The following is a 27,687-nucleotide window of genomic DNA, read 5'->3' on the forward strand; positions in this document are numbered from 1 at the left end:
TCGGGAGGATGGTCAGAACCGCCTTTATTGGGGATCATCAGCCACGTGCTGCTCTTGGTGCGGGAGGGCTGCTGAAGAGCACCAGTGCTGCGCTGCCCAGGCTGCCTCAGGACGTGTCCATGGTTTGTACGGTTTCATCCACCACCTCAATCTCCAGGAGCGCCACGTTCTCTGTGAGAACAGCAGTTGTTCCTTTTTCACACTTGTATCGGCCATGTCTGTGAAAGAAACGGGCAAAAAGATGGTTTTACAGAGGAAAACTCATTCAACATTCTAGAACTCCTCAGGTTTCTCTGGAAGTTTCCTATAAAAGTCTAAAGTAAGTAAAGGAACTGTGGTTACTGCAAAACCTGAACTGATTACCATACCAGATAACACTAGTGTTTTTAGGAAACACACTGTCTTTAAAAGACATAAATTACTGAGTAACTGGAAAGGTTCCTCTCTAGAGCCAAGGGGGATCTCATTATAGCACAGGCCACTCGTGCTGTGTACCCTCACTCAAAAACCAAGCAATTTATTTTTTGCAACTCTAGAATAGCTTTACCCGTGTATTGGCTGTCATTTCCTAGAGACTGCCTGTCACCAAGGCATGTTTCTGAAATCTTAACTGCACCTGAATTGTCCCCCCCTCACCCATTCAGAGCAGAATCCCAAACCCTCACTAAACCACCCCGTAAGACCGCTCTCCTAGGGACCGCTGTGGCTGCTGAAGGGCAGCAGCCCTTTCTTTACACTACTGGAGACCTTGCACAACTTGTTACACGTAACACAGAAGCACCTATTGCAAAATCCTTCAGCTGCCCTGGGGGCTGCGATTTCACCCGTGAGGCAGTGATGTGGTTCACCAAGCAAGGGACGGGAGTGTTGAGCAGTAAAACCTGCCGGCTCCCCCAGTGCTCGCGCCTCCCTCTCCTGGGCCGCCCCAGAGTAAGACCCCGTAACACGTACCTCAAGGTCACCGTGTTCCCAAGGAGTTTGTCACAAAGCTGAAGAGCGTCACTGCCTTCAGGAAAGCAGCAAGAGGTTTGGGGAAGGGTTTACAGTAGCTGCACACGCTGTGCAACCCTGCCTCTGCTGTGAGGAAATGACCCCAGGGAAGGGTAGGGGGGGCTGTACAGAAATCTGACTTTTTGGCAGATGAAGAGCTGGGCTGGGGGAGCACGAGTTTCTACATAGTGGAAAGGGTCCAGAGGCGTGGTTGATGAGGGAAGCATGAATGCCTACAAGCATTTTTTAAATTTACTTATACATGAAATGGGACTCAAAAGTTAAGTCCAACTGAAAAAAAAAAAGAAAATAAAAATCTTGTGACTGCTGTGTTTAGCTATGAACTGTGACCTGTCCATTCGACACATCACAGGGTATTTCTGGACCATTCTGAGGAAACAAGTGAGCAAAACAGTGTCTGTGTCATCTTAAAAATCTTGCATAGGGCACATTTTCCAGCCACGGGCTAAAAAGGGCCTCTAGAAATAGAGTAAAACCCAACCCTGCAGTCACAGTTCTGGGGTTTTCTCTCAGATTTGGGTTTGTCCTGCAGAGCCTTCCTGTACAGTGGCTGCTGCCCGGCTGTGCTGCCCCTCCGGCGCCCCACGCCAGGGTCAGGCAGAACTGCCCAGGGGGCAGCCATGCCCCTCGTCTTTCTGACACCACACACATTTTGGCAAGAGAAGAGCAGAACAAAACTGCTGCTACCCGAGAGCAAAACAAGCCCAAGTATCTGCTCCGTCACAAATGTGTCGTTTCCTCAAAGTGCCTGAAACTGGGGAGCAGCCTCTCGGCCCAGTAAAGCAGCGGCAGGTAAGAAATTTGTTTCATGCATCTGTACGTGCCCCCAGCAGCCTCCAGTCAGCTGCACGTACAGCCACTAACTGTGTTTCCTCATTTAGCTGAAATTCTTACACAGATCGAGAGAGTACTCTGGCAAAATTTAGTCCTACGGAGAACAGGAATTGCTGGAAAAGCAAGGGTAACGCAGCGCTTGGGGCATACGAACCTGTCCCCCTTTCTGTTGGCCACGTCATACGGGCGGAGAAAATCCAACTTGCTCTTGCTTATGACACAGATGTCGATGTTGCTGCCGGAGCCCAGATCGTTGTAGATGCCGGCTGCAATGGCATCTCTCACAAGCTGCTTGGCTTCCTCCTCCTGGAAAAGCCCGAAAAGCCGTCACTGCACCAGCGCTGCCGTCACGGACGTGTTTGCCCCCGTGAGGGGGGAGCCGGGAGCGCTCAGGGCAGCCCGTGATACGGCAGCGCCTGCCGAAGCCCCGCGCGGCCTTCGCGGTGCTGAGCAGCGGCACGACCGGCAGGGACCACCTTTGGTCGTCCTGCTGGAGATCCACCACCCCGGGCGGCTCAGCCTTGGTAAAGACAGGCAAGGAAACGAGGGTAGGATTTCTGTCTGAATGAAGGGAGAAAATAAACTTTGTGATTTTTATTCCCAGCCCCCTGTAGCGCCCCCTGTGCACGCCTGCACACCAGTTCGGTTACAAGCCTTCCCCAGGCAGGGCTATTCACTCATCCGCTGTGGTACCAAAATTATTTCTACGACCCTGTAACGTAGCTCGGTTTACAAAATGCGACTCGTCTTACTAGTAACCGTCCTGCACAGCAGCCCTGCAGCCCCGCTCCGTCCTGGACTGCAGCGGGCTAACATTTCTGGATCCACTCCTGAACACAAGAGCAGAGACTTTAAAGAAACCTGCTGAAAACAGTGGTCAAACTAGGTACCTCTGTCAAAATACTGCAATTTCTAGTTAAGTTCTTGCCATTTAAGTGAAAAACTGGGAAATTTGCTACAGTTTCTTTTCTGCTGTACACTTCAAAAATCCCATAGGTAACTACAGCAAGAAGTGTAGTTAAAACAGTTTGTTCAACACAGCCCGTATTTATGTATTTCAGAAGCCACCTGCATTTCTAAGTTACTTGGTACAACTAGTGGAATCGCATCTGCAACAGAACTGGAACAGAAAACTAGAGCAGGAAGTAAAGCTCACAGGTTTATCGCTTCTGAAACCACGCACCAATCCTGCCCAGGTTCTGATGTTTGCTTTCCTGCAGGCTTTATCTACTTTCTTTTAGAAGGGCAAACACGCAGCTGCTGGGATACTCGTGCTGCGCCTAAGGGTGAGAAACGTGCCATGTCGAAGCTGCCTCAACAGCCTGAAAACAGTGCGGTGGTGTCTGCGTTACACCAACAGGGGTGACATTCAGATGAGTGTCTTTTACAAGGAAACATCTCCCATTCACCAAACTCCATTAAAATATTACAACAGATCTGAAATCACCTTCACACACACACACACACACACACACACCCCCCCCAATAAAATACACAAGGGATGTTGATGTGAAGGCATCAGAAATACACGTTTTGATACGCCTGAGCCTTTGCTAGAAAAGAAGCAGCTATTGCAGCTGCGCTGGCTCCCTCTACAGATCCCAGGCAGAGCTTATTTTCCTTCCAAAAGGCAGCTTAATCCCAGACCCGACCCAGCGGTACTAGAAACAGCCCGACACCGCCAGCAAACCCTCGGTTCTGCCCCGTGGCTGAAGAAGGCGAGCACCAAGGGACAGAGACCAGAGCAGCGAGGACGGGCCCTGCACCCTCAGCTCCACCGAGGCCTGGACAGTCAGTGCCAGTGCTCCAGTCATTGCCAAAAGTGGCGGAATGTGAGGAAAACAGGTTGTGTCCATACATAGACACACACACACAGAGGACACCTACACACCCACACACACTTTAATCTTCTCAGTAGCCTCTTAAGGACGTAGCTGAGCCCGTAGACCCCTTAATTTTTCTCAAAGGTGCGTAAGGAACTTACTTGAGAACTACCGCTAGAGCATGCCTGTCCAGGAGAGGAGGAGTAAGGCTGAGGCGCCTGTAGGAACAGACATTTGGGCTCCCTTTTATCCCGAAGTCACTCAGGCCGTCGCTGCTCAGGCAGCCCAACACGACCACGGCCCAGGGCTCAGTGTACCCCATCACTCGCCCTTGCTCTGCGGGTATTTCACGCCCCTGACTTATCTCCTCCCCCTGGGCACCACGCACCGAGGCAAGTGCTCAACACTGGTTGTGACAAACGCAGCTCTCCAAAGCGGGCGTCACTGGAAAGGCCTCGGTGTCCTGCCGGTGTCCTGCCGCACGGCACACGGGATGCCAAGAGCCCCCGCCCGCTCCTGGAGCCTCCCGTCCCGGCAGCAGCTGCACAAGCCCCCGTGTACAAATGCAGCTGAAGAGGAGCCCAAAATTAGCTCAGCTACAGCCACGTCCGCTCCCCGCGCGTGCTCTGCATTCTCCCATGGCCTCCATGAACGAGCTGGTTAATAACAGTATTCCTGATCTAACAGCTTAATTAAGGTGTCCATTAGGAGGGGGGTGTTTTCTTCAGTAAATCTAAAAATAGCAAGTTCTTATTTCACTCCTGGGTTTATTAGTATTACTCTAAAAAAAAAATAAAATAAAGTGAATTATACTTTCTACCAAGCCAAGCAGAACAAACCAGCCATGCTGCAAAAATAATTCCAGTACCTTTCCTTCGGTGTTTTTGGTAATAAAACTCCGATAAGCAATTTCCTCATTCAACTGATTGAAGCCTCCTTTCACCGATTTCTCACATGCTAAGGCTATTTTAGTACTACAGTGAATGTAAATATACTGAACTACAGCAACGACATGTATGTAGGTATGTTTTCAGTGGTGGCAAAACCAGAACAATTAAGTAGTTATGTGAGTGTTGGCGTAAGAAAAGCACCGCAGCTTGGGAAAGCCGGAGCAGATTGGTGGGGGGCTGTTCCACTCTCCCTTTTAATTTAACATTTTTTAGACAACAATGTAAATCCTGCAGCCCTCTCACTAATTTCAGTTTTATTCACTTTTTAAAACATACTCTGTCAGCCTACCGTTACCAGCCATGATCTAAAACCACCCAGTATGGTCAGCAGAGCTGTTGTATCTGCACTACGGCACCTACCGCACTGAGAAAGTGTTAAATGGTGTCTCAGCTCCTTATCCCAGCCCCGTTCACGAACCTGGAATAGCTTTCGTTATAGAAAAGCCTGCTTCGGCGCTGGGTTTACTCCTCCTCCCCTCTCCATAATTTAGAAAGCTGACCAGAATAGTGACAAGCAACAAGCCCCACACCATTCCTTGATGGAGAGCCTGCACCCGAGTTCCAGCAAGGACTGCTCCTTTACAGTCAGAAAATAGGGGTTAGCATAGAAAGTGCTGACACAGTCTTAAGTACAGGGCATGAACGAGGCGCTGCAATAATTAATCTTAAAAAACCCTAAAAGTTCCGAGCATATAAAAGGCACACTTCCTGCTTTATGGCTGCAAAGACCAAGCTAACCGGGAATATCATTCTCTCGGGTCCACGCTGCTTCTGAAATGAGGCTGCGGCGAGCGCGGCGCGCTGTAACACCCGTCAGCGGTGACAAGCAGCGCTTTATAGAGCTATCCGTTTGTCTCCATCACCGCCTCGCACAATGTGTCCCAGGACTCCAATGTGCAACTCCATTTACCACTGCGTGACAAATGGGCGGCACTTGTGAAAGGCGCAAAGAGGTCCAGCTCAGGCGGGTAATGGTCAGCACAGCTGCACCGCCGTGCTTGAGGGGGGAAACAGAGCCCCAAGTTCATTAAAGTGACCAGTAATGGATCTCTCAAAATGTGTCTTAGGAATAGTACAGTAAAGGCTAAAATAAATAACTCAGCATGGAAGGCTAATCTGAAATGGTGTTTGATAAATTATTTATAACACAGACAATTGTCTGCATTTAATATTGGCGCTACTGGTAGCATCTTTAAAAGATGATTTATGTGTTGTAATGCCATTAAGCTTTATATGGGCCCACTGCTGGCTATAAAGTCTGCTGAGATTTAGAGAACGAGTTTTAAACTGTCACTGCAACATCACAGCAGATAGAGCCTGCATTAAATCTTTACTTTAAACCTGTTATCTGGAGAGTTGCATTTTGTAGACACTCAGGAACTGATAGATTACCTCTCCACAGCTGCTATGGTGCAAGTCCCAAACAGCACCAATAAGGAACTTTTACACATTATTCTTGTATATGACTTGAATCAAGTTTCTCTTCCCACTTAAGTAATTTCCAGATTTCAAATGCTACTGAAGGAAAAAAAAGAAGAGAGACTTTCCGACAGAAGATGTGGCTATTTCCACGCCACATTAACACTGTCTTTACTAACAGCTTCTAAACAAGTTTGTCATTACACCTCCAGCAGTAAAGGGAGCAGCTGGAACAGCTTTGTGAATAGCATTTCCTCAACATTTTGTAACTTTGCAAGCGAGTTAAACAGGAGATGCCTTTTCCAGATTTAAAAACTGTAGAAGGGGTTGTTGGTTTTGTTTTGCGGTTTTTTTGTTTGTTTGTTTTAAATTCTTACCAAAATGAAATTAATACCTTTCTGCAGGTCACAGGTATGCTTTCAGATAGGTGATACATAGTGCAGCTCTCCAATACTGAGTCTTAGCAAGAATGCCCAGAGCATTAGTACAGAATGAACACAAAGGTGTGACAATTTCTGGAAAAATAAAGAAGTCAAACACTTATCACAACTGTCTGTCACAACAGAATGAAATTCTTTCAAATCATATAATGGAAGTGTTGATCCTGCTTGAAGTGAGAATCCCCCAGAATCACATGGGAAGAAAAACAAAAATCAGAAGCTTCAGGAAGGACAATGATAATATAAAAATAAATCTATAAAGGAGCGTTGGGAGTTTGGGGCTAGGAAAGTGATACCTCTTGAAGGACATAAGCACCTACAGAAGCATAATTAGACTTTGGAAGAGTAATCAGCAGACTACAACCTGTGAGAGGCTGAGCAAGCCTGCCTGTTGGGAGAGGCTGAGGTAGAGATCGATACGTAACTGGAAGCAACGCTAAAACCTGCTGGCCAAGTCCAAAGAGAACAAAACTGAGGAGCAAAGTACTTGGCGTTTCTCTTGTAAGGGGAGAAATCAAAGACTCCATTAGTGGGGATGAATTTGCTTTGGCTGCCTTCTGAAGCTGGAAAAGGGCTGGCACATGTCATTTAAACCACTTGGGTTTAACAAGTCTTCCCCAAAGCAAGTACGCACTTCAGGTAGTACCTGACAAGCAGACGAGTGACATACCTTGTTGCATAATTATTTATTTTTTTTTAAACAGACCTATACTACAAACAAAATAGTTTGCTTCCCTGTTACCTTTGATCAGGTGACTAAAATTTAAAAGTAGCCAGTCTTCCTAGCTCTCCCCCTTACCCTTCTTCCTCCACCATCTCCTGTTTGTGCTCTAAAAAGTCACCAAAGAAGTTAGAAGCAGAATGCTGAGATTTAACAGCCCAAACAATGCACAACAGGCTATTAACACAGATATATGTGATGGATATGTAGGATCAGGATTCCAAATCACAGAAAACGGGATTGAACTGACATGTCGAGTGACCACAGCACAAAAACATTTACGAGGTAGAAGCTGCACACAGGAAGAATAAAGCAACGATCACACCAAAGGCAAAGGGGTTATGAGAATCAGAATCTGTAAGGTCAGCAGCGTCTGGGAGACACGGAGCAGGAAAACACACCGATGGGTCCTGGGAACAGCCACCACTTTGTGCATAAAGGCGGCAGAAATTACCAGAACATTCCCAGCACACGATGGAAAAATGAAGGTATCTAAAAATACCTAGGACTAAAGCTGTGCCCTGTGTAGGTATAAAGATGGCATCGCCTCTGTTTTGCTGAATTTCAACATAGGCTATTTTGGAATCATGTATGCGCTAAAGAAAAAACACTTAAATCTAGAGAAAAATACGCCTTCAAATGTTATATACAAGTTTATTTAGTTTTACTGAACTGCTGTTAAAGACAGCTAAATAAACAGAAATTTAGTAGTTTCTAAAGCAAAGGGGGGGAGTGAAATACTAACTCTTGCTTTGTGTGTTAAACAGCCAAGTTAATTTAAATCAAGGTAACGTGTATCATGTTATTTTCCAGTTCTGTTTCCACAGCCTTATTTAACAAGAAACTGAAATGCTCCAAGTTCCCAAACATTACTTTCTTTCACTTGCAGGAAGGCAAGTGAATGACTCAGTATTTGCACAACACAGTCTCAAGGACTCAAAGGCTATTAAATACGATTAGAGTTTTCTCCCCAGAATACATCCTGTTCCAACGCTGCGGAACACGCCTTCCTCTTGGAAAGGTGACTTCAAATGCATTTGTCTGAGCTCTAACTTCCCTGCAAGCTTTCCGAGCCGGACTGCCATTTGAAGGAGGGGGGAAGCAGAGGCCAGTTTCGGCTACTCGCGTTCCCGGATCTCCTTGCGCCACTGCACCGCTGCTGCGGCCATCGCTGGGCGCTCCCGAACACCGAGTCTGCCGAGCCCGCCTGTGCCACCGCCACCAACGCAGAACCGCGACAGACAAAACCCCAAGTTGCTTAAATCCCTGGATTATGAACACATCAGGGTTAATGTGCTGCCTGCTTTACACACACACACAAAAAATAGAGAAAAATTGGTTTCCGTAGGAAGTAGCCATCTTCAGCACAAACATGGCATGGGCAGGAAATTAAGCCAAAAGCAACCCGAGCGCAGCGCTGACCTCGCAGTCTTGTAACACTCAGCAATTCGTACCTGTGTTCATTCCCTGATACAGCACAGATCAGGTAATTCTTTACTGCATTTGATCTCACAGGTTTGTTGTGAATAATACGTTAGTAAGTGTTTATTTTCCTAACCGTTTCCTACTAAGAACTTTTCAAATAAAATGCACCTTAGTCCCTAATTATTATTCTCAGTGATTACAGTTTTTTCATGTTCCAATGGCAGACGCCTGCAAGCCCACACTCATCACCACCTCCCCCTTTCTGATATTGTACACCACACAAGTATAATAAACCATGTTAATATTTCATACCAGTGTGAAATATGCTGGAGTATCAATTCAACATCTGCTGTCTTTAGGGTACTGGCGTCCCGCAGAGACACTTTCAATTTGTAATTGAGTTCTATACTGAATTAATCAGCAGTTTATCTTTTTTAGTAAAATAATGTCTTCCCCACTAACCTGGATTTACATTAACAATTTATGCCAAATTACCTGCCAAGGCAAGAAACTTATGATTCGGATCTACTATTCAATAACATTAGTTCCTCTACGTCACTCCTTACGTGACGATTAGTGCAATCCATACTTCCAGGGTACAGAATTAAATTACAAGCTCCTCTCACAACTATGGGTTTTTGATTTGAATACCTATTCCCATACTCTGATCGAAGAATGAATATGAAAATTCATTTAATCCATCACTTTTGTCTGGGTGAAGTTCATGGCTTTTTAGGTAACAGATTCCCAAAATAAAAAGAACTTGCTCAACAGCCAGAGCTGTAAATTCCGGCAGGCTGCAAGTTCCACTGACAGTACAGTACCCCCCATTTTCCGTACAGCTGCACTGCCGCCCAGTAACACACAACCTTAGCTACTGGGAAGTAGCCCGATACACACACCACGCAAAAGATGACAATTAAAATTACTATATATTACTACTGCATGTCAAAAAAATGACTATTCGGCAATAGCACGTCTGGCTTCAAATAAAGCAACTCTCCCTTCCTACGACTGTTATTTTACCTCTAAAAAAGGAGGGAAGGGAATGAAGGTCAGCATTTTATTTGGAAAAAGAAGTCTCGGGCTCTCTGGTACTTTCTCCTTCCGGATACACCAAAATGCTGCATGAAGCGTCCTGGCCAGGCGGGAGCCTCCCCCGACAGCCCAGGCTGGCTCCCACCCTCCGCCTCCCGCCCACCCGCTCCTCCGGCTCAGGCAGGAGCCGCACTCTGCCTCCGCAGGGGCGGCACTCGGGCTTCGTGCCACATGAAATATTTTCCAGTGTGTTTTGCCCGTGTTCTGCAGTTATGGGAGATACAAACTGAAACTATTTAAACTGGAACACCTGCTCCTGAGAAATGCATCAAAAATAATTACCTGTCCTACCTCTACCCTGTGCAGCGGAATGATCTCTTAACATGGAGCCCTGCTTCTGCCCAGCTCGTCTACATTATTAGGAACAAAGTTTAAGTGTTACTTTCATAAAGGTGAAGAAATTGTTGTTCTTTGTCATGCAGCAAGGCCCAATTTAAACTAAAGTAAAATTTGTTTCCCTCGATGCAGTCTGTAAACAGAACACTAGAAGAAAGTGCTACTGGGTATCGCCGGTAACTCAGACCGGCGGTGTTGGCAGCTTCCCACCTGATCTCTGCAGGGAAATTGTGCTGTGATACATTCAGAAAGCCCACCTCACCTCAAAACACTCCTGCAGCAACCCCAGCCCTTCCAGAGCACATTTTAAACCAGCCTCCTATTTCCCGTTGAACGTTGGGTCTGCAAAGGAAACCAATCCAAGGCACAACTCTGTGAAAGATGAGAACAATGCCAACTGCCCAACGTGCCAAGCAAAACCCACGTTACCACAGATTAATTTTAATCTGGAAGTAGGAAACAGCACGATAAGCCGTTATTTTCTGGACAGCTGTCTGCACCAACCCCTGACACTTACCCATGGGAACCCAAGTCTCTGAAGGAGACAATAACACAGGTATGCAAAGGAAGCATGAAATCTGTGTCACCATGAGCTCTGCCAGAAAAGGCAGTGAAGATATGCCACAGTCTCACTTATTGTCGCTGGGTAATGAAATAAACAGCTACATGGAGCACATAAATACTAAGCACTTATTTTTGTTCAGAGTCAGATCCTCCCCCCCCCCCCCCCCCCCCCATTTACTTAATCTCCGTGTTTGACACCCACAGGGGTTCAAGTATCTCAGGCAGGCTCTCCAGCTTAACTCTGATAGTCTGGCTTGATCTCTATTGTCTGCTGTCTGAGTTCAGCAGACAAACCTCCCAGCAAGTGGTCACCTTCCTACGGAGTCATTAAACCTCCGCATGTCAGCTGGTGGGATTAGCCTGCAGACTTCCACACCTGAGCCCTATGGCGGGGACACAGGCATTTTGATCACCATCACTAATGAATACAGAATTCGTATGCAGCTTGTCATTGCTCTTGAGCCTCGAATCGCACAGATGCAGGCTAAATAAGACTGATGAGAACTATTGTTGAAGATTAGAGAGTTTTGACAGTTTCCAAAAATAGCTCAGTATTATTGTCAGTAGTTAACAAACAAAAATACCACCATACTGAGGGGCAGTAGGAAATACGAGCACAGAAACATTTGAATGATCTGTATGTCAGCTGTTTAAAAAATGGAAGAAAGTGACATGTTTTCATAATATTTTGTAGTCTGCCTGATGTATTTTTTTACTGAAATAAGAGGTACACGGTGAAAGTTGCATTTAGACTACTTTTCACTTTGCTACAGCAAAGACAGTCAGCAGACATTGAGCATCCAGAGGAGAACATTCTTTATGCCTCAGCTGCTTCACTCTGGAGACATGGGGCTGCTCAAAAGAACCTCAAAAATCCACGGCAAAGCCAGAAACAAAACCACAGACCAGAAGAGCCCGAGTCTATGCATTTTGCAACTTCCAATTCTCTTCCTTCCCATAGTTTCTTTGTGAACACCCCTACTCCAACAGCTGCAGCTATCAGCTGAAAAAGGTTACAACCTCCAGCTCCTCCTGTCTGGTCTGCTCCTCACTTCTGCTTTTACCAAGGATTACCCAGATCTGCCAGCTGCGTTGCTCATAAGATTACCCCCTAACACGTTTGTCTAAACCAACCAAGTTAGCAAAAGCAACCACTGCAGAATGATCACAAAAGCAAACGTGGCCAACAGGTGAAGGAGGGCACGTCTCTGGCAGAGAGCAGGATGCAATAATTCAGACATAGTCAGAACAGCCACCTCTTATTTTTAATCTGTTCTTATCCCTCCAGAGTATCTTTGTTTTCATTCAGTACCACTTGATTTCCTGCCACACTTAAACAATATAATCAATGATCATAAATATAGTATCATTTTGGGGGTGATCTATTTTAGAAACAGTTATTAAATATCTGCCAGGCTACATCCTTCCATTTTTTTCCCCTATTCCATGCCCTTGAACTCATTACACAGAGATTTACTTCCCTTTCCCTGCAATAGTTCTGCTCTGTGTGGCCTCTACTGGTTCTCTTTTGGATCCTCCTTCTATTAAACCCAGCTGTTTTGATGAAATACAGAAAAGTCACAAACAACCCATCTCCTTGCTTAAATACAAAGCTCTTGTCAGAAGGCTACAACAGCACCTCGCTGTACATCAATTAATTCTTCTACAGACAAAAAGCTTCTACGTTTCAAAAAACAGAAATCAAATACCAGAATAAAATATGCAATACCCCCCCAATCTCCCTAGGAATTCAACAACCACAGTACAGATAACCCCAAATTTCCAGCATTTAATACTGTAGACATTTTTTCCCCAGATCATGATGGTTTCCATACCCACTGACTCAGAGTATTTCTTCACTGTTGTTTAACACCAGAAGGCATGAATGCATTTGCAATATCTGACTGTAATGTTTAAAAACCATGTGGCTACTCTACTGAAACTCTACGGAAAGAAAAATTGGCTGCAATGAAAGATCTAGGCTCAAAACACTCTATTAGATGTGCTGTTCTTCCACTTATGTTTTTTAAGGTAGATCTATAGCTGCCCACATGACAGATTAATATTGTTCCACAGTAGTTAGGTGCTTGGCATTACATTTTTGAAGCATCTACAGGCCTTCAGGGCTGAAAGTGTTCACATCTTCAGCAATCTATAATGGTTCCTCTAGAGGCCAGCACTTGCTTCATAATGAAACATGCCTCCATAAATCAGACTGCAGAAGTGGCACTTGTGTACGTCACCATCTATCTTAGCAGTTTCTCTGAAGGATGTTGGGTAAAGATCATCTCCCGGCACTGCAACCAGGGAAAGGACCATCACAGTTGGCATTGATAAAGCATGTGCTACTTAAATCTGAAGACACACTAAGTCTATGGAAAAAAATACATCCTGCTGGTGTTAGCATGCCTCAGGCAGTGGTAGAAGCTTCAGCAACTCATCTTCAAAAGGCAGAGAGCCAGGGCTCTAGGAACCTGCAAAAATTGGCTAAGCCTGCAGTCTTCTTTATTTTATTATTTTTTTATTTTATTTTTTATTTTTTTTTAAGTTGAGCATCTTCAAAGTCTACGATTCTAACTGTAGGGCACAGCAGCTGCCACTGCAGATTTGATCCTCTCAGCTTTTGGCAGCTCTCAACTTGAAATTCTAGCAAAAGAATTTTTCAAGTTGCTATTATTGCCTGTCACGGATTTATAAATATTGTGCACTATCTGCTGTGGCATGGCTCTCATGGGACACCAGTGCATGCCAAAAGCATAACAGAATGAAAAACAGTTCCTATTCTTCAAATAAATGCTAATTTTTTTTAACTGTGCTCACACGATGCGTTTGGTGATCAGCTTCAATAGTACAGAATATATATCAGAGGCAAAAAAGCTGATTGTCTTTTCCAGTAGTATTCAGCTGCTACTTTCATTAAGCTTGTTTAATTACATTCCAGATGCTAATTTGCAAGTCGATACCAGAGGGTGCAGGACAGTTTGCCTTTGAATCATTTTTCTGTGATGTGATGGTCTTGAAGCACACCACTACCCTCCAGTAGCCCTAGCAAGATATTCTGACAATTAGTGCAAAAGAAAGCAGTATTGATCTTGACAGAAAAATATTAATCCACTACCCATTTTATTAAATTAATCTCCAGGAATTTTAAGTTTATCATCATTGCCATTTCATAGCAAATCTTATGTAAAATATACATAGTGTCCTTCAGATTTAATTTGTTTTAATTTCAATAGAAATATAATTTGTTATTTCATTACTGGAAAAAACACCACATCTGACTTAGAAGGTAAATATGTCAAGCTGGCAGTCATAACATACTATCAAGTATTGAAGAGTACAGCTGAGCTTTATCACCCAAAACTTGCTGGTTTAGTTAATACACTTACTAAATTGTTATTAGAATAGCTAATAAAAACAAAGGAAGGTGCACACAAGCCTCAGATCTAAATAGCTATTTCAACAAACTGGTAGGCTGCATTTCTACATGCTTGTTATAACAGTGAATATCTGCTGCCATTTATGGTTGTGTATGAAGACAATTTAATTAGGATGACCTTTCTAAATAGGAGAAAAGTTGGAGATTTACCAATTTTTGGTGCCTTTTTGGTTGCTCTTGCACAAAGAATGACTTAAAATACAAGCTTGAAAACTAGCTGAGAATAAGATGAAATTTTCAGTTTCATAGCACAGCTCTTTGACATTTGTGGTTTTGAAAGCAGACTATTATGCCGTGGCTGTTGATTCCAAGGATTTGCAGTCCCTGTTTTCAGCACGAACGGCACACGTGCCAAGTGCACAGTCACACAAGAGGCTGGAAAAGAGGCTCTGTCATTCTCAGTGGTGCGAGGGGAGAGGAAAAAGAAGTAGAGTCTACCTCTATCTAGTGGTTCTTCTATCAGTCATCCCGTGTAACGTTACTGCCAGGAGAAACTGGAGCGCCCATTAAAGTACTTCTGAGAGCATTTATAAACGCACCAGAGGCCAGAAGTCCAGTGCCCTCAGATCCTGCCCAAACACTGCAGCAACACAGGAACCCTGACCTTAACACACTGTTATAATTTTGCACACCTACAACTGTTTCACATATACTGGAGCCAGTTCCAGGGATAACTGGAAAATTGCTTATTACTAACTCTAAAGCAACCTAACGAATGGAAAACTTAACAAAACAAGGGGGTTTTGGGGGGGGGGGTTGGGTTGGTTTTAAATCAACTGGTATTACACACCACATTTCTTGAGGAGATGTAACAGGGCACAACGCATCACTTGAAATTTTAATTTCAACTGGTCAATTTTAGAGAGGAACTCGGTGGACTTATGGAACCATCACCTGAAAACACAGTGCACTGGAAGGGGAGGAAGTGACCCACAGCAGTTGCATTACAAAGATGAGGAACATCTGAAGACCCTTTCTGAAGTAAATCAACTTTTTCCCGTCCCATGTTATTCAGTGGTACTGAATAGCTGTAAGATTTGTTATATCTGCATTTTAGGCTGAAGGGATTGCGACTGTTAAGTGTTACAAGTCATTTTTAATAGGTTCAATTTTCAATTTTGTGTTCAATTCAGTTTTTTCTTTACTGTGAAATTATTAATCAATTGGAATGAGAAGGAGCATTCACAGAAAGTCTGAAGAGATTAGCATGGTTTAAAAGAGCACTTGACATTACTGAGGCTTTTTACAAGATACAGTTACAGAAAGCCCTTTAATTGTTTTAGGTTTATCTTCATCAATTGACTGCAGATAACTGGATTCTTCACCATTTAGTTCAGCAGGCACTGAACATGCTGTAACTAAGTGTAAGGAAATGCTACAGATAATGCAAAAATAATGTACTGCATACATTCATAACTGAACAGCTTATTCTGATCTTAATCATGACAGTCCAGCTTTCAGCTCTCCTGAATGATTCTCTATAATGAGCAACCAAACATCTCTCAGTTTTTATGAAGATCATCAGCAAAACACAAACAATCCACAGCCTTATAAATCTTCTGATAATCAGCTTTTAAGTAGACATTAAAAATGAAAGTGCAGTTACTAGTTCTGAACATAACCAACCAGACATCTAGTTTCATACACTGCTTGAACATTTTTTGTTGATGTTACAATCTCATCAAGATTAAGAGAGAGGACTGACTGATAGAGTTGACTTCAGGAATCGAACAGCCCTCGCATAATCAACATTGTTTTTCTAATTGCAAGTTGTACGTTTTTAAAGCTTTCAACGATTCAAATCACTCAAGTTTTTCCGTATGTAAATTTGCAAAAAGTTGTATTTCTTTAAATTTATTTTACCCACCAATTTTTGCAGCTTTGCAGTAAGTTGACATTAGTACATTTTAAGTACAGGGAAACTAGAGCAGATTTAACTTTTTTTAAGCTTCAAAGCTCTTAAACTCTTACAATCACAAGGATTATTGAGGGAAGAAACACCGAGATTCAAAAAAATTTCTTACCTCCATGTCCGGTTTATATTTATCTTCAAATACCGCCATAGCCGCTAACGACCCAGAACCTACGGTAACAAAATTGGGACACTTATTTAGCCAGTGCGGTTTGATACAGGGTTTGTGCGCTTGGGTTTTTTGTGGGTTTGGTTTGTTTTTTTTTTTTTTAAGATGGCAAACATCAGCAGCACAAACCAGAGCAAAGTCTACCTTGGCTTGCTATACGCTATAAAATGTCGACCCTCTAAGTCCAGCACCCAATTTAATCCTAGATTTATAGCTAGTGTACACAGACTTGTCATGGTGCCCATTCCGACAGCCTGTTTGCCTTCTTACTATTACGAACACTAAAGATATGAAAATGAGGTTAGAAAAAGAGAGTTAACTGAATGCCACAGTTTGCAATCCCTCCATTTCTCCTGTCCCACTTTTGTGCCAGGCCACGTCAGAGGGTATGTCACGTAACACTGAGACGAAGAGATTGCTTTAACGAGCTGCCCTGGCACAGTCACCTTGACACATGGGGAGGAGTAAACCAGCAATGCTAACGGGGTAGCTGGCTGCTGCCGTCAGGGATTTCCCATACCTACTTTTAAACAGTTTATCATGCATTTACTTTGTGCCTTTTTTTTTTTTTTACACTGAACTTTAACAGCTGAATAGACAAAACAAGAGAGATGAAATCAGGGGTTTAACTTCACTCCTCTTAAAGGATGCAGTGCAGGTGTAGTAATGGAACAGAAGCCATCTCTACCCAAAGCACCGTAACTGCAGGTGTTACAGATGTGCTTGTGGTGAATTAATCCAAAAAGCAGTAGGACACTATCCAAAAGCGTACACTTGCTTTGTTCAGAGTGAGTGAGTCTTCAGGAAGGTACCTTGTCTGTCTGTGGCCCTAACCATATTTCAGAGCACACTACTTTTGGGGAGTGAATAAAGTTATCTGCAATTTTTTACTCCAATTAGAAGATTTTTTGGCATTTATTACTTTTTAACTTGTTTTGCATACTGCTATCTGTTTAGCTGGGTCACAAAGAAAGCCATATTTTCTATTTAAAATGATTTGTGTATATCGCTTGACCACCTCAATGGTTTAGTGAAAGAAAAAGGCAGCGATTAAACAGTTTCAAATGAGGTGTCCTGCTGATTTTATCAAGTCTGCTGAATGTATAATGAAAAAGGAGAAGCTGACAGTGACACTGTTGAGAAAATACAGACTACCTTATCTGAACCATTTAAGGAGGTCCAATTATAGATCAAATTTAAAGGGCAGAAACAGCAGATTTACAGACACAAATCAATGAACATGGTAATCCCAATGAATATGACAGATACTCCTGTTACAGAATATTGCTGTGGTTGAGGATCATTACCTTTACAGTACCAAATACATCACATCTAAAAGCAGTAGGACACTCTAAGTGTGTACTTGTATTACAGGCAATGACTATTCATTTACACCTCGGAGCAATACATGACTCCATTTTTTAAATGCTGAAACTGGGAATAAAGAAGATTTTTAAGCAACTAATAGCAGAAATGAACTGCTGATCCAAACAGCTGATATTACAGAACAAGTCACAAATAAAAGGAGTTTTACTGATTCTTCAAACAAGGTCAAAATAAGGTATGTTCCAAAACAAATACAGGACTTGAACCATAAAATAATTCTTCTTGTGGAATGACACGGGAACACTTCTAATGGGGGGGGGGGGGGGGGGGGAAATCAGAGACATGGTCTCAAACTAATACCCCATGCTTACTACACTCAAATGAAGGCCTACCATGAGCAGAATGGGAAGCCTCCAAAGCAGAAAACAATCTTACCCTTGGATAAGGGTTCTCTGAAAAAAAACTAAATAGTACGAAGACTAAAAAATGCGAAAGAATGAAAGCATGAAAGGTCGCATCTGACAGAAATTACTACATTAGCTACCGAGCTAGGAAAAAGTGGTCTTAATTTCTCAAAACTTCTACTGACAAAAGTTATCAATTAACACCAGTATTGCAATAAACTCCTACATGGCTTGGAGTGGATTCATTCCTCCAGCTCCTTTCTAAAAGAAGTTCCCAAAAGAACCTATGGGCAAGAACTCAGCAGACTTAAGAATGAAAAAAAACACAAAGGAAAGAGGCAGTGGGGGAGGGGACACAGACAGACACACCCTACACTACATGAAATCCTTTCTACACAAAGAATTATACTTTTAATTATTTATCTATGTAACCAAGATGCAAATAAATGCTAAATCTAATAGCAACTTTAAATAAATGCAAACAGTCCCACAATGTAAGTTTTCAAAGAGTTGTTGAAACTCTTAATTAAATCTACATGTAGACATTTACATCTGAAAACCAAGATCTCAAGGAGGTTCTAACAGAACAGGAGTTTATTCAGCTTTTCCAGCTTTACTTCATTTGTGGGGGTTTTTTCCCCCTTTACTGCTTATAAGTCCTAAACATAAGCTTTATAAGCTTGCATTTTAAAAAAGTGCCTTAGAAAACTCTCACAGCACAGCTAAGTCCCTGAAAGAACAGATTTTTCTAAGCTTAAACAGCACAATGAAAATGCTTTACTCTTACTAGCACCAGATGTAAACACCCTGTTTTTAGAAACACAAATAGATGTGTACTTGCGAGTTTCTCCATCGGAACAAGTCACCTGCTGTTTGACAACAGCAATAGGCACCGTTTTGCAAAATACCAGTGAGTTGCCTATCTCCACCTGTACCCCACAGACCAAGAACAACCCCTCAGTCCCCCTGCTCGCCCTGCTGGTGGACTGAAGCCATGCAGAAACACAGAAATCCGGCAGCAGACAGTTGCTCACACGCGTAGTGGCGAACTTCACTATCCAATTACTCCGACTTCCCTCTACTTGTCAAATTCCACACATGATCCAAACAACCCCACAATGTTCCAAGTATTCAACTGACTTGTCAAAGCTACGCATTGTAACAGGAGAGCAAGAGCTGGCAATAAAACCTGTGACCTTAAGTAAACATTGGAAGTATGGTTTTCTTATTGCAGTACCTATAAAGCACAGAAAACTTAGATATTAAGGGTCTATGGAGAACTTGTTTGTATGTGGGGAAACAGCTGCTCTCTTGTCCATGCATTCAGTACCCACCAATAATTCATTTTTAACAAGCATGCTTTGCCTTTATGTAGAAACAAGCTTAACAACTCCCAAACATAATGTCTGGAGAAAGATAAAATCCAAACATTGCAAAACACCATCCATTAATTAGGCATAGATGTTCCCACCTCATACACACAATAACTGCTTTAAGTTCGGATGCAGCATTGCCAAGATGCAGCAGTTCAACCCCAAATCTATTAAAACATTCAGGAAAGCTGCGAGATAATGCACCATTAAATAGCGGCTTTAACTGAGCTCAGATTCAAAGTAACACCAAACCAGACATTTATCTCACGTAACTTTAGTTTGAAATCTTAACACCACACAACCAACACAGAAAGAAGTCGTCTTTGTTGGAATTTTTTTTTTTAACGTTGGAAGTTTATGACTGTTCTGTGTATGAGCAGTAAGGATAATTAAAACAAAGTATAATTGGTGAAGTCATCATGTATTTGTATTCTACAACACTCAGGAAAAAAACAACCTTCCAGCTAGATTTTTAAAAACCACTAACTGCTATGAAAGGTTTCGCTTTGACAACCTTGGAAACACAATCATCAAGACAAAATGCCATACCAATTCCAGAGAATTACTTTAGCACACATTTCAGTAAGCTACACTTTAGAAAGAAATATTCAGGGAGTATTAATCTGGCATCTAAATATATAAGGAACTATAGAAACCGAAATGCAAAGCTCTACTCTGAAGCAAATGCTTTTCAGACTGATAGTTAGAATGAACCAGGTAAGTTATGAGACCAGAATAGATTTTATTTTTCTTGTTTAAGAAATATTGGTCATTTTGTAAGTTTTCACAACAAAGTTATTAAAAAAAAAACCTGGTCTCTATTGTAATACACTTATTTTAAAAATCCCATCTAGTCTGTACTTGAGCAGTTGTACGGCTTCAGTATTGACTTAAAGCGAAATTATTAATACATAGCAAAAAAATCCAGCCGACAATAATTTCCACCGTGTTTTGCAACTGCAGTAGCTCTTCTAAAACAGATGAACTGGATCTTTTTAGCAGAGCATTCACTGAAGACAACTTCTTATTGCTAAGAACAGTCCATTTTCATCACCCAAGGACGCGTTTGCTACCTCAGCCTGCCACGCTGGAGGATGTGCAGAGCCTTGAGAGCGCAACATTCAGCACTTCCTAATCCATCAGTGTCAGGGCTCCCTGACAGGGCATTTATTCACACGCACTCATTGTTATTCAATTTGCTGTTCATTCTAGGTAAGAATTCAGTGATCTCCACAGCCCCATCGATTGGGATCATTTTTCACCCCGGTTCCTGGCTGAGGGGCTGAGCCTCAGCAGAGGTAGTGCTTGCTCTGCAGGACGACATTGCCAATGCGTGAAGAGCTGATTTATGAATATGAAGCAACCCTGGTACCAGGGGACTAGCTTGAGCCACTGGAGACTACTGGAACATACTTACTGTTTCCGAAAGCTGAACTACTTGAAGTGCTTTAATTTTATGCATGCATTTCATTATAAGTCTTGGCCAGAAGCTTTCCTAGACAAGCCAAGCAATCAGACAATCTTGCCTCGTTTGCTGAAATCCAATTTTGTCCTTTGTCAGCATAAACAGTTTAATTTGATGTTTTCACTCCTGAGTAAGCACCGAGTATCTTTTAAATCTCCCTTGCAAGGGAGGACACCGCTCTGTCCATCCACAAACATGCTTCAGCTAAATAAAAACACATCCAGCACATTAAAAACAAAAAAAAACCTGAACACCTCAACCACCTTTCCTACTTAATAGCAAATTCTCAGAAATTAACTGGCCAAAAATACCTACCCCGATTTCATAAACTGCCCTTACAACATCTGGAAAAAAGTAACAGATTTCAGTCTAAATAAGATTGAAATGCAATTCCAACTACTATCTCTGATTTGACCTTTGGTACTTTTCCTGCTGTCTCACTTCTATCCTTCATTTACATACATAAGCTAATCTTTTCACTAAAATACACCCTAGTCACTGGAGAAAGTATCAGTGTACGAGGTGTAGAAAGGTAAAGGACATTTATGCTGAGAAGGGCTTTGTCCGGCAGCATGGCCAAGAGTAACATGCAACCACCAGACACAGACTTGGTACAGCTGACAGCAAATCAAAGTTTAAGCTACAATGAACTTAATCCATTGATTTTCCCCTTCCTACTTGTTTGAGCTTAAGCTGCTCCTGTGTTATTGCTGTGGAGGGAAAGAGGAGCGGCCAGAATTTTCAGAAATGCCACATTTTAAAGCTTTTAAAACACAGGCACCAAAGTAACCACGTACATAACAAACTGTGTGAGCTTACTCAGGCAATCCACTACGAGCAGCTACCTGTATAGCATCAGTTAGAGTTTTACAGTTTACGACAATATTCGGTATAAGGCAATTACAAGAATCAGACGCTTACTTTACAGAAAGGCTAAACAATGACATCACATGACTGTTACACGGTATCATTGGCCACGTAATTTGCCAGTTCCTAAGGCGATGGCACCATCTATCGGTCCAGCACCACCTCTGCAGAATCCGGCACGTTCTCGTTACAGTTAGTTACCCAGATGATTCAGTACCAGCTGCACTGTTCAGCAGCACAAAGATCCAAAAGAAAAAGAAAAACCTTTAACGTTTCCAAGAACATAGTAAGTAGGCGTTTTATTCAGAGATGCCAACCACGAACAGAAGAGATTAACTGAAATTAGTTGTATTTTCCCACCACAGTGTCAGCGTAAAAGCTGCATCAGACACAGGCCGAGTCTGATTTACTTAGTCCTGACACACTTCATTTTCAGATCAATTTTCTCTTCCATTTGGACTCGATGTTACACTTCCACAGCTCTACCAAAACCAAGCTTTCATTTAAAAATCATCCAAGTCTTCAAAATGAAACTCAAGTCTGAAATGATACAGCATCTTCTTGAGTGATCAGAGCACAAAAATACTTGGTTATAACACACCCTGGTTATGCTTGGAATTTTACTTTTTCCAGATGTATGATATTCTCAGTAGGGCACTAGCCTTAAAAGCCACAGACGAAACTGCACAAGAATATCATTAGCTCACAAGGCACTAATTTAATCTCTTACCATTTTGTACCCTTTAGTCCCAGATTATTGCCTGTAAATCACAAAAGAATTCAGAAATAATCAAACAAGCTGACACTACTATTGAAAATAATCCCTTTGCCAAATACTGGGCAAGTTCTGCAATACTGCCAGATAGGTGTGTCCTTCCCTTCAACAATGCATGTGTTATTTCCCTTTTCCAAAAATACACAGATGACAGCAGTCACTAAGGCTCTCCTGCAAGTCAAAGCTTATTATAGCTTATTGCTTCAGGATTCGTACCACAGGGGCTCTCCAAGCGTCCCTCAATAATTAAGAAACAGAACGCGACATCTAAAGAAACAATTTCACTAGACGCTGACAAAGAATAATTAGAAGACATAGGAGGAACAACAAACTCACTAATCAAGATTAGAGATGACTGAAGATTCTGTATTCTGTAATACAGCGTTTTCCTGAATATACTCGTAAGAGGCCTCTAATTGGGCTGTTTCGCAGGATCACGGGTAAAAGGGTGTATCTCAAGAGCCATTTCACAACCTGAAATTATTGCTGCTGCACAGCAGCACTGCTGAGTTCAAAAGTTTAATTCTCTCCTGTAGGTATTCTTCACCTCTTTCTGTAGAGCTCGGAAGTAATGGAGCAATGTTTCTGCTTTTCAAAGTGATAAAGACAAGACACTCCGGAAGAGCCACCTACAACTTGCATTCTGCTACCACAAAGGACTTATTTCCATGTTTTCCCATATTCTTGTTCATAGTTGAAAAAAAAAAAAACAACCCCAGCAAATTAGAATATATTTATCATTTTTTTCTGTAAATTGTATTTTGCAATATATCCTGAACATTGCTTTCACAATTGGTCTTGACAGGGTAGTACCTAAATGCCAAAAAAGCATGCAAAAATCTGTGGTTTCAGCTTTCAATATTATCAGTCCTCCCATTCGAAACTGAACGGGACATACACAGAACTGCACCTACCGACAGCTGGAATTACTGCTGTTACAGAGGCGTTACATGGCCAGAGTTGGGGTGCTAACATTTAATAGCCTGACAGTGTCACCTTGACCCCAGCAACAGACAGAATTAAACTTCTTTACTGAGCAGCTCCACACAGTAGTTAGGACAAATTATTGTAACAAGTAATCCAGGTGTTGCTTCACTACAATGAAGCACCTTCTTGAGTAAAACACAGCTGCTACTTATCAAGACATACAGAAATACAACAGTCCCAAAGGAGAAGCAAGGCACATTTTTTTCCTAACGAAGCTACAGAAAAACTGCAGGCAGAATGTAATTCCCTGGTGAGACTTCAAGTGAACCGTGAGTTAGCACTATCTGCAAATCAAGGACCTAAGGATTTTTTTTTTTACAGCAATTTTTTGTGAATCCCACAATTCTCTTGCTTTAAGGTATGCTGGGGAATGCGCACAGTAACATTCCTAATACAAGTTTTTTGGCAGCTTAGATTCAAGTATTACAATAGCCCATGTTTTTAAAGCGTTAGAGAAAAACAGAACAGTGCACCTGCCTTACAAATATGGGTACAACTTTATCTTTGAAGTCTGAGTCTGCACAGCTCCCAGCAAACAACAGAATTTAAGTAAAACCACTTTCAATAATAATGTGAATTGTTCACCCTTTCCACTAGGCAGCTGTGTTACAACAGTGAGGGAGCATCACTTACCCATGGTCACGTAAGGCAGTTTGTCAGTCGATCCATGGGGATATATGCTGTAAAGGTGAGGTCCCGTAACGTCTACTCCCCCTAAAACCAGGGCTGCACCGATGTAGCCTTGATACCTAGGAGCAGTGTATGTATGTGAATCTGGATGCCCACAATAAAGCTGCGGTTCTTTTTATCACAATGTACACATTTGAGAGTTTTTCCATGCTTACACCAGGCACGGTCCGTAACAAAGACTACTTTTACTATCTGTCAGCAATAGCTTAAATTGAGAAGTTCACTAGAACACAGCACAGTTCAGTGTCAGGCAGAACAAACAAGCACTGGAGAAGCAAGGAGGCTGGATGATACATTTGTGCTAACAGGGAGAGAATGAGGATTATTTTTCAAGCCTTAAATGAAATTCCTGTATCTGCAATTAAGCTTTTCTTCAGAGACTTCAAAGAAAATACATTCCTTCATTTCTCCCATGAGATGTTCTTGGCTGCTTTAACTTCTTAATTTATTGTTTTGTGACACACTTAAAGGCAAACTGCCTAGCAATACAGCACTGAGCAACTGAGCTGAACTGCTGTCACTTTTATCTGTCACTTGGCTGCACACAGCATTTTCTTTTCATTGCTTTATTTCATCTTCCTGTAGACTTTCCAATAGCTTGGACAGTATCTTTAATTGAATACAATTGTTTCATTCTTTCCTTCTCTTTCAACAGGATTTTTTGCTACTGCAAAAGACAGTACTAAACAGTACTGGAGTACTTACAGGTTTGGAGAGCGTGCCCTCAACCTAAGGGCACGTCCTACATCATGCTGTTAGTCAGGAAGTTCAACTGCCACCAACTACGATCAGTCAAGCAATCAAATGAAATCTTAGGATAACTGCAGTACAACCATTTTACTCACATCTCACTATACCACCAGCAGACTCCTATATTAACAGCTGTGGACTTCAAATAGTTAAATTAGAAATAAAATAAGTTTTGAGGTAGTGATTCTATTACTAGTGACATGAAGTCTCAATTTTACAAGCTTGCAGTTACAAGATTATCACTGGTCCATCCATCTCCCCACAAAGACACCCAGCAGTTTTCACAGGTGTGATCAATAGTTTATTGAACTGTTGTCGTTCTGCTTTTGCCGGGTAAACACTAACAGCACAGCACAACTACAGCACCAGCTCTCTAAAACACCAGACTTGCTTTCTCTTCCACCTCAGTTCAAAAGCCTATGAAGCAAAGAGCAATTATTAAATCTTCCCTAAAGTTTTGTTACGAAGGTTAAGCAGGCTGAGGAAGGACGCTCCTTCACAGGAGCTTAAGTACCATCTAGTGGTTTTAACAGCATTATTAGCAAACAAGAAACCCACTCCGTTACCTGAAAAGCATTTGCTTTAGCATTCTGTTAGCTGTAACAACTCTTGGAAGTCGTCCAGTAGATAGTGAATGGAGTTCCAGATTCGAAGAAATCAGCTGAGTTGTCATATCCGTGTCCGCAGCTGTGCCTGCACCGCAACAACTAAAAAATATTACAAGCAAGTCAGGAAAATGTGGGGAGGACAGGAAAAACAAGGAAATTTCTGCTTTGTCCAACAAGTAGAGCTCTTCTCATAGTAAAACTCAGGACATTAAGTTCTTGTACAGTCAAGATTTTGAGAGCATGAAACAAACAAGATAGCCTGTTTTACGTAAATGAAACAGCAAAAATACCCAAGCCTTACTAATAAGTTATCATTTTAAAGTTCACCTCAGTATTTGTTGTTAGCAAAGGATATGGCTAAAAATCCCAATACTATTACCAACACCATTACACAACAAGCAATTTTAATACTTACTAGATATTAGAAGAAATGAAGTGTATTTTTGAACAGTTCTTGTCAGCAACAACCATTCCTTCAGTTGCTCTCGTATCTGCTCCAAGAACCACGCCATCCTACAGAAGGAGAGAATTATTCCCAAAGCCTCGATTTCCCAAGGAGGCATTCCTGGCACCGACAGTGAGATCGGCTGCACGGCCCGGGGCAGCTCGGGGCGGGGGTGGGAGAAGCCGCAGGAGCCGGCTCCGCACAGGCCGGGATGCGGGGCCGGGGATGCCGAGAATGACTCAGCAGCGCGGGACCGCCGCTCCGAGCCGCACCGGGACGCCGCTGCCCGAGGAGGCCATCGCGGGGCCGAGCGGCCTTTCCCCGTCCCCGGCTCAGGAGCGAGGGGCGGCCACGCTCCCCCCCAGCTGGGGGCAGAGGAGCGGCCCGGCCCGGCCCAGCCTCCCGCTCGCCACGAAGCGCCGGAGGGTCGCGCCCAGCGCCCGCCTCACCTTGAAGACGACGCCGGCGATGGTGGTGCCCGTCTTGCGGGGAGCGGGCAGCCGCTGCCCCTTCTGCAGCAGCTCGGCCTCCAGCAGGGAGTTCCTGCAACGCGGGGCGAGAGGTGAGGCCGGGCGGAGCAGCTCCCCCCGGCCGCGGCCCCCGCGCCCCGCTGCCGCCCGGACCCCACCCCGCCCCGCCGGGGTGCCCCCAGCCCCCGCCCCGTCCCGCCCGCGCCTCACCGAGCGCAGTTGTCGAAGCTGAAGCCACCGCTCGGCGCTCGCAGCACGGACACCGCCGCCATCTTATCGCTCCGGCAGGCACGGCCGACCCCTGCCGAGCGCTTCCGGGTCACCCGCCGGCGCGCGCACCGGGGCGGGGCCTCCGGCGGGGCCTGAAGCGGCCGCCCGTCCCTCTGCCCGCAGCCCGCGAAATGGCGGCGGGGGGGGGGGGGTCACCGGCCCGGGGGCGCTGGGGAGGGCGCGGGGCTCGGGGGCCGTGCGGGCTGCTGGGGCCTGCTGGTGTCTGGGGTTACCGAAACAGCGGAGCAGCAGCTCCCTGAGGCCCCTCTGTCGGCATCGGCGAGAAACGCGGTCTTTGGTGGCAGCGCTGGGCGCACACGCGGATCCTTTCGCCAAGGTCGCGCCTTTGGGTCACGTGGCCACAGCTTTTGTAGACTTTTCTCATTGTACAGTCATTATCTTTCCCCGAAAAGGCGGTGTTATTCTAATAATGGTTTACATAGGTTCCTTCCCACTTGCACGGGCTCTGTCAAGCGGAAATAAACAGGTCGGTGGTCTTTCGAGGGTCTCTGGTTGTCCGTAGTCTTCCTCACGCTGAGTTGAATCCTCCTTCTAGAGCACAAGCCAGGGCCCCTTTCTGATGCAACCTCTTGTAACAATCAGTCCTGGAGATGTTTGCTAGGGGTCTCCTTAAGCCTGGCACCTGTAAATAGCTTTGTCTCCTTGATGTCTCCTTGATGTCTGGAGCTTTATCTCCCTGATGTCTCTCTGGTATGTATAGCTTTGAGGGAGCTCCTGACGTTCCTGCAGTTTCTGTACATTCCTCCTGCACCAGCAAACAGGCTGTGCAGAATTTCACGACCCAAAGTTTCACATAGGTTCACAGCCCCTAATTCAAACGTTAGCAAAACCAAAATTCACACAAAAGTAGAAAACCTCATCACTGGTAACAGGCAACTGCAAACAACATCCTCTGGTTTCAGGGGAGGAGGAGGAGGGTCTGCCAAGCGCAGGAGGCAGCAGACGGAGCCTGGCAGCAGCAGCAGCAGCGCACAGGGCCCAGTCGTCCCTTGGGTGTTCAACAGGCACAGGGCAGCACGGACCCACAGGCCAGAGCAGGGAAGGACGGGGACATACGAGATGCTCGTCCAGGCTCTGACTGTGCTTTCATGTGTA

General features: G+C 43.8%; 1 protein-coding gene across 1 annotated transcript; it reads right to left on the minus strand.

Annotated features, from left to right (window-relative positions):
• Positions 1-26,573, minus strand: PSMB7 (proteasome 20S subunit beta 7). Its single transcript, XM_086475674.1, has 8 exons — positions 26,512-26,573; positions 26,281-26,374; positions 25,802-25,899; positions 25,345-25,485; positions 23,972-24,087; positions 16,085-16,143; positions 2,000-2,151; positions 1-218 (listed from the first exon to the last, which is right to left on the minus strand). The coding sequence occupies exons 1-8, from the start codon at positions 26,571-26,573 to the stop codon at positions 107-109; spliced, it is 834 nt and encodes a 277-aa protein (XP_086331800.1). The 3' UTR covers positions 1-106.
• Positions 26,574-27,687: the final 1,114 nt, after the last annotated feature.

The sequence above is a fragment of the Leptosomus discolor genome, chromosome 19 (assembly GCF_034619465.1).
Source record: "Leptosomus discolor isolate bLepDis1 chromosome 19, bLepDis1.hap2, whole genome shotgun sequence".
NCBI lineage: Eukaryota > Metazoa > Chordata > Aves > Leptosomiformes > Leptosomidae > Leptosomus > Leptosomus discolor.

What these genes read in the sequence shown, in the direction of transcription:
- PSMB7 (XM_086475674.1), bottom strand. Translation starts at nt 26,573, where the DNA reads ATGGCGGCGGTGTCCGTGCTGCGAGCGCCGAGCGGTGGCTTCAGCTTC. An exon ending in TTCATTTCTTCTAATATCTA is followed by an intron (nt 25,486 to 25,801) that starts GTAAGTATTAAA and finishes AATATTTTTTAG; the next exon opens with TTGTTGCGGTGCAGGCACAG. An exon ending in GCCAACAGAAAGGGGGACAG is followed by an intron (nt 219 to 1,999) that starts GTTCGTATGCCC and finishes TTTCTTTCACAG; the next exon opens with ACATGGCCGATACAAGTGTG.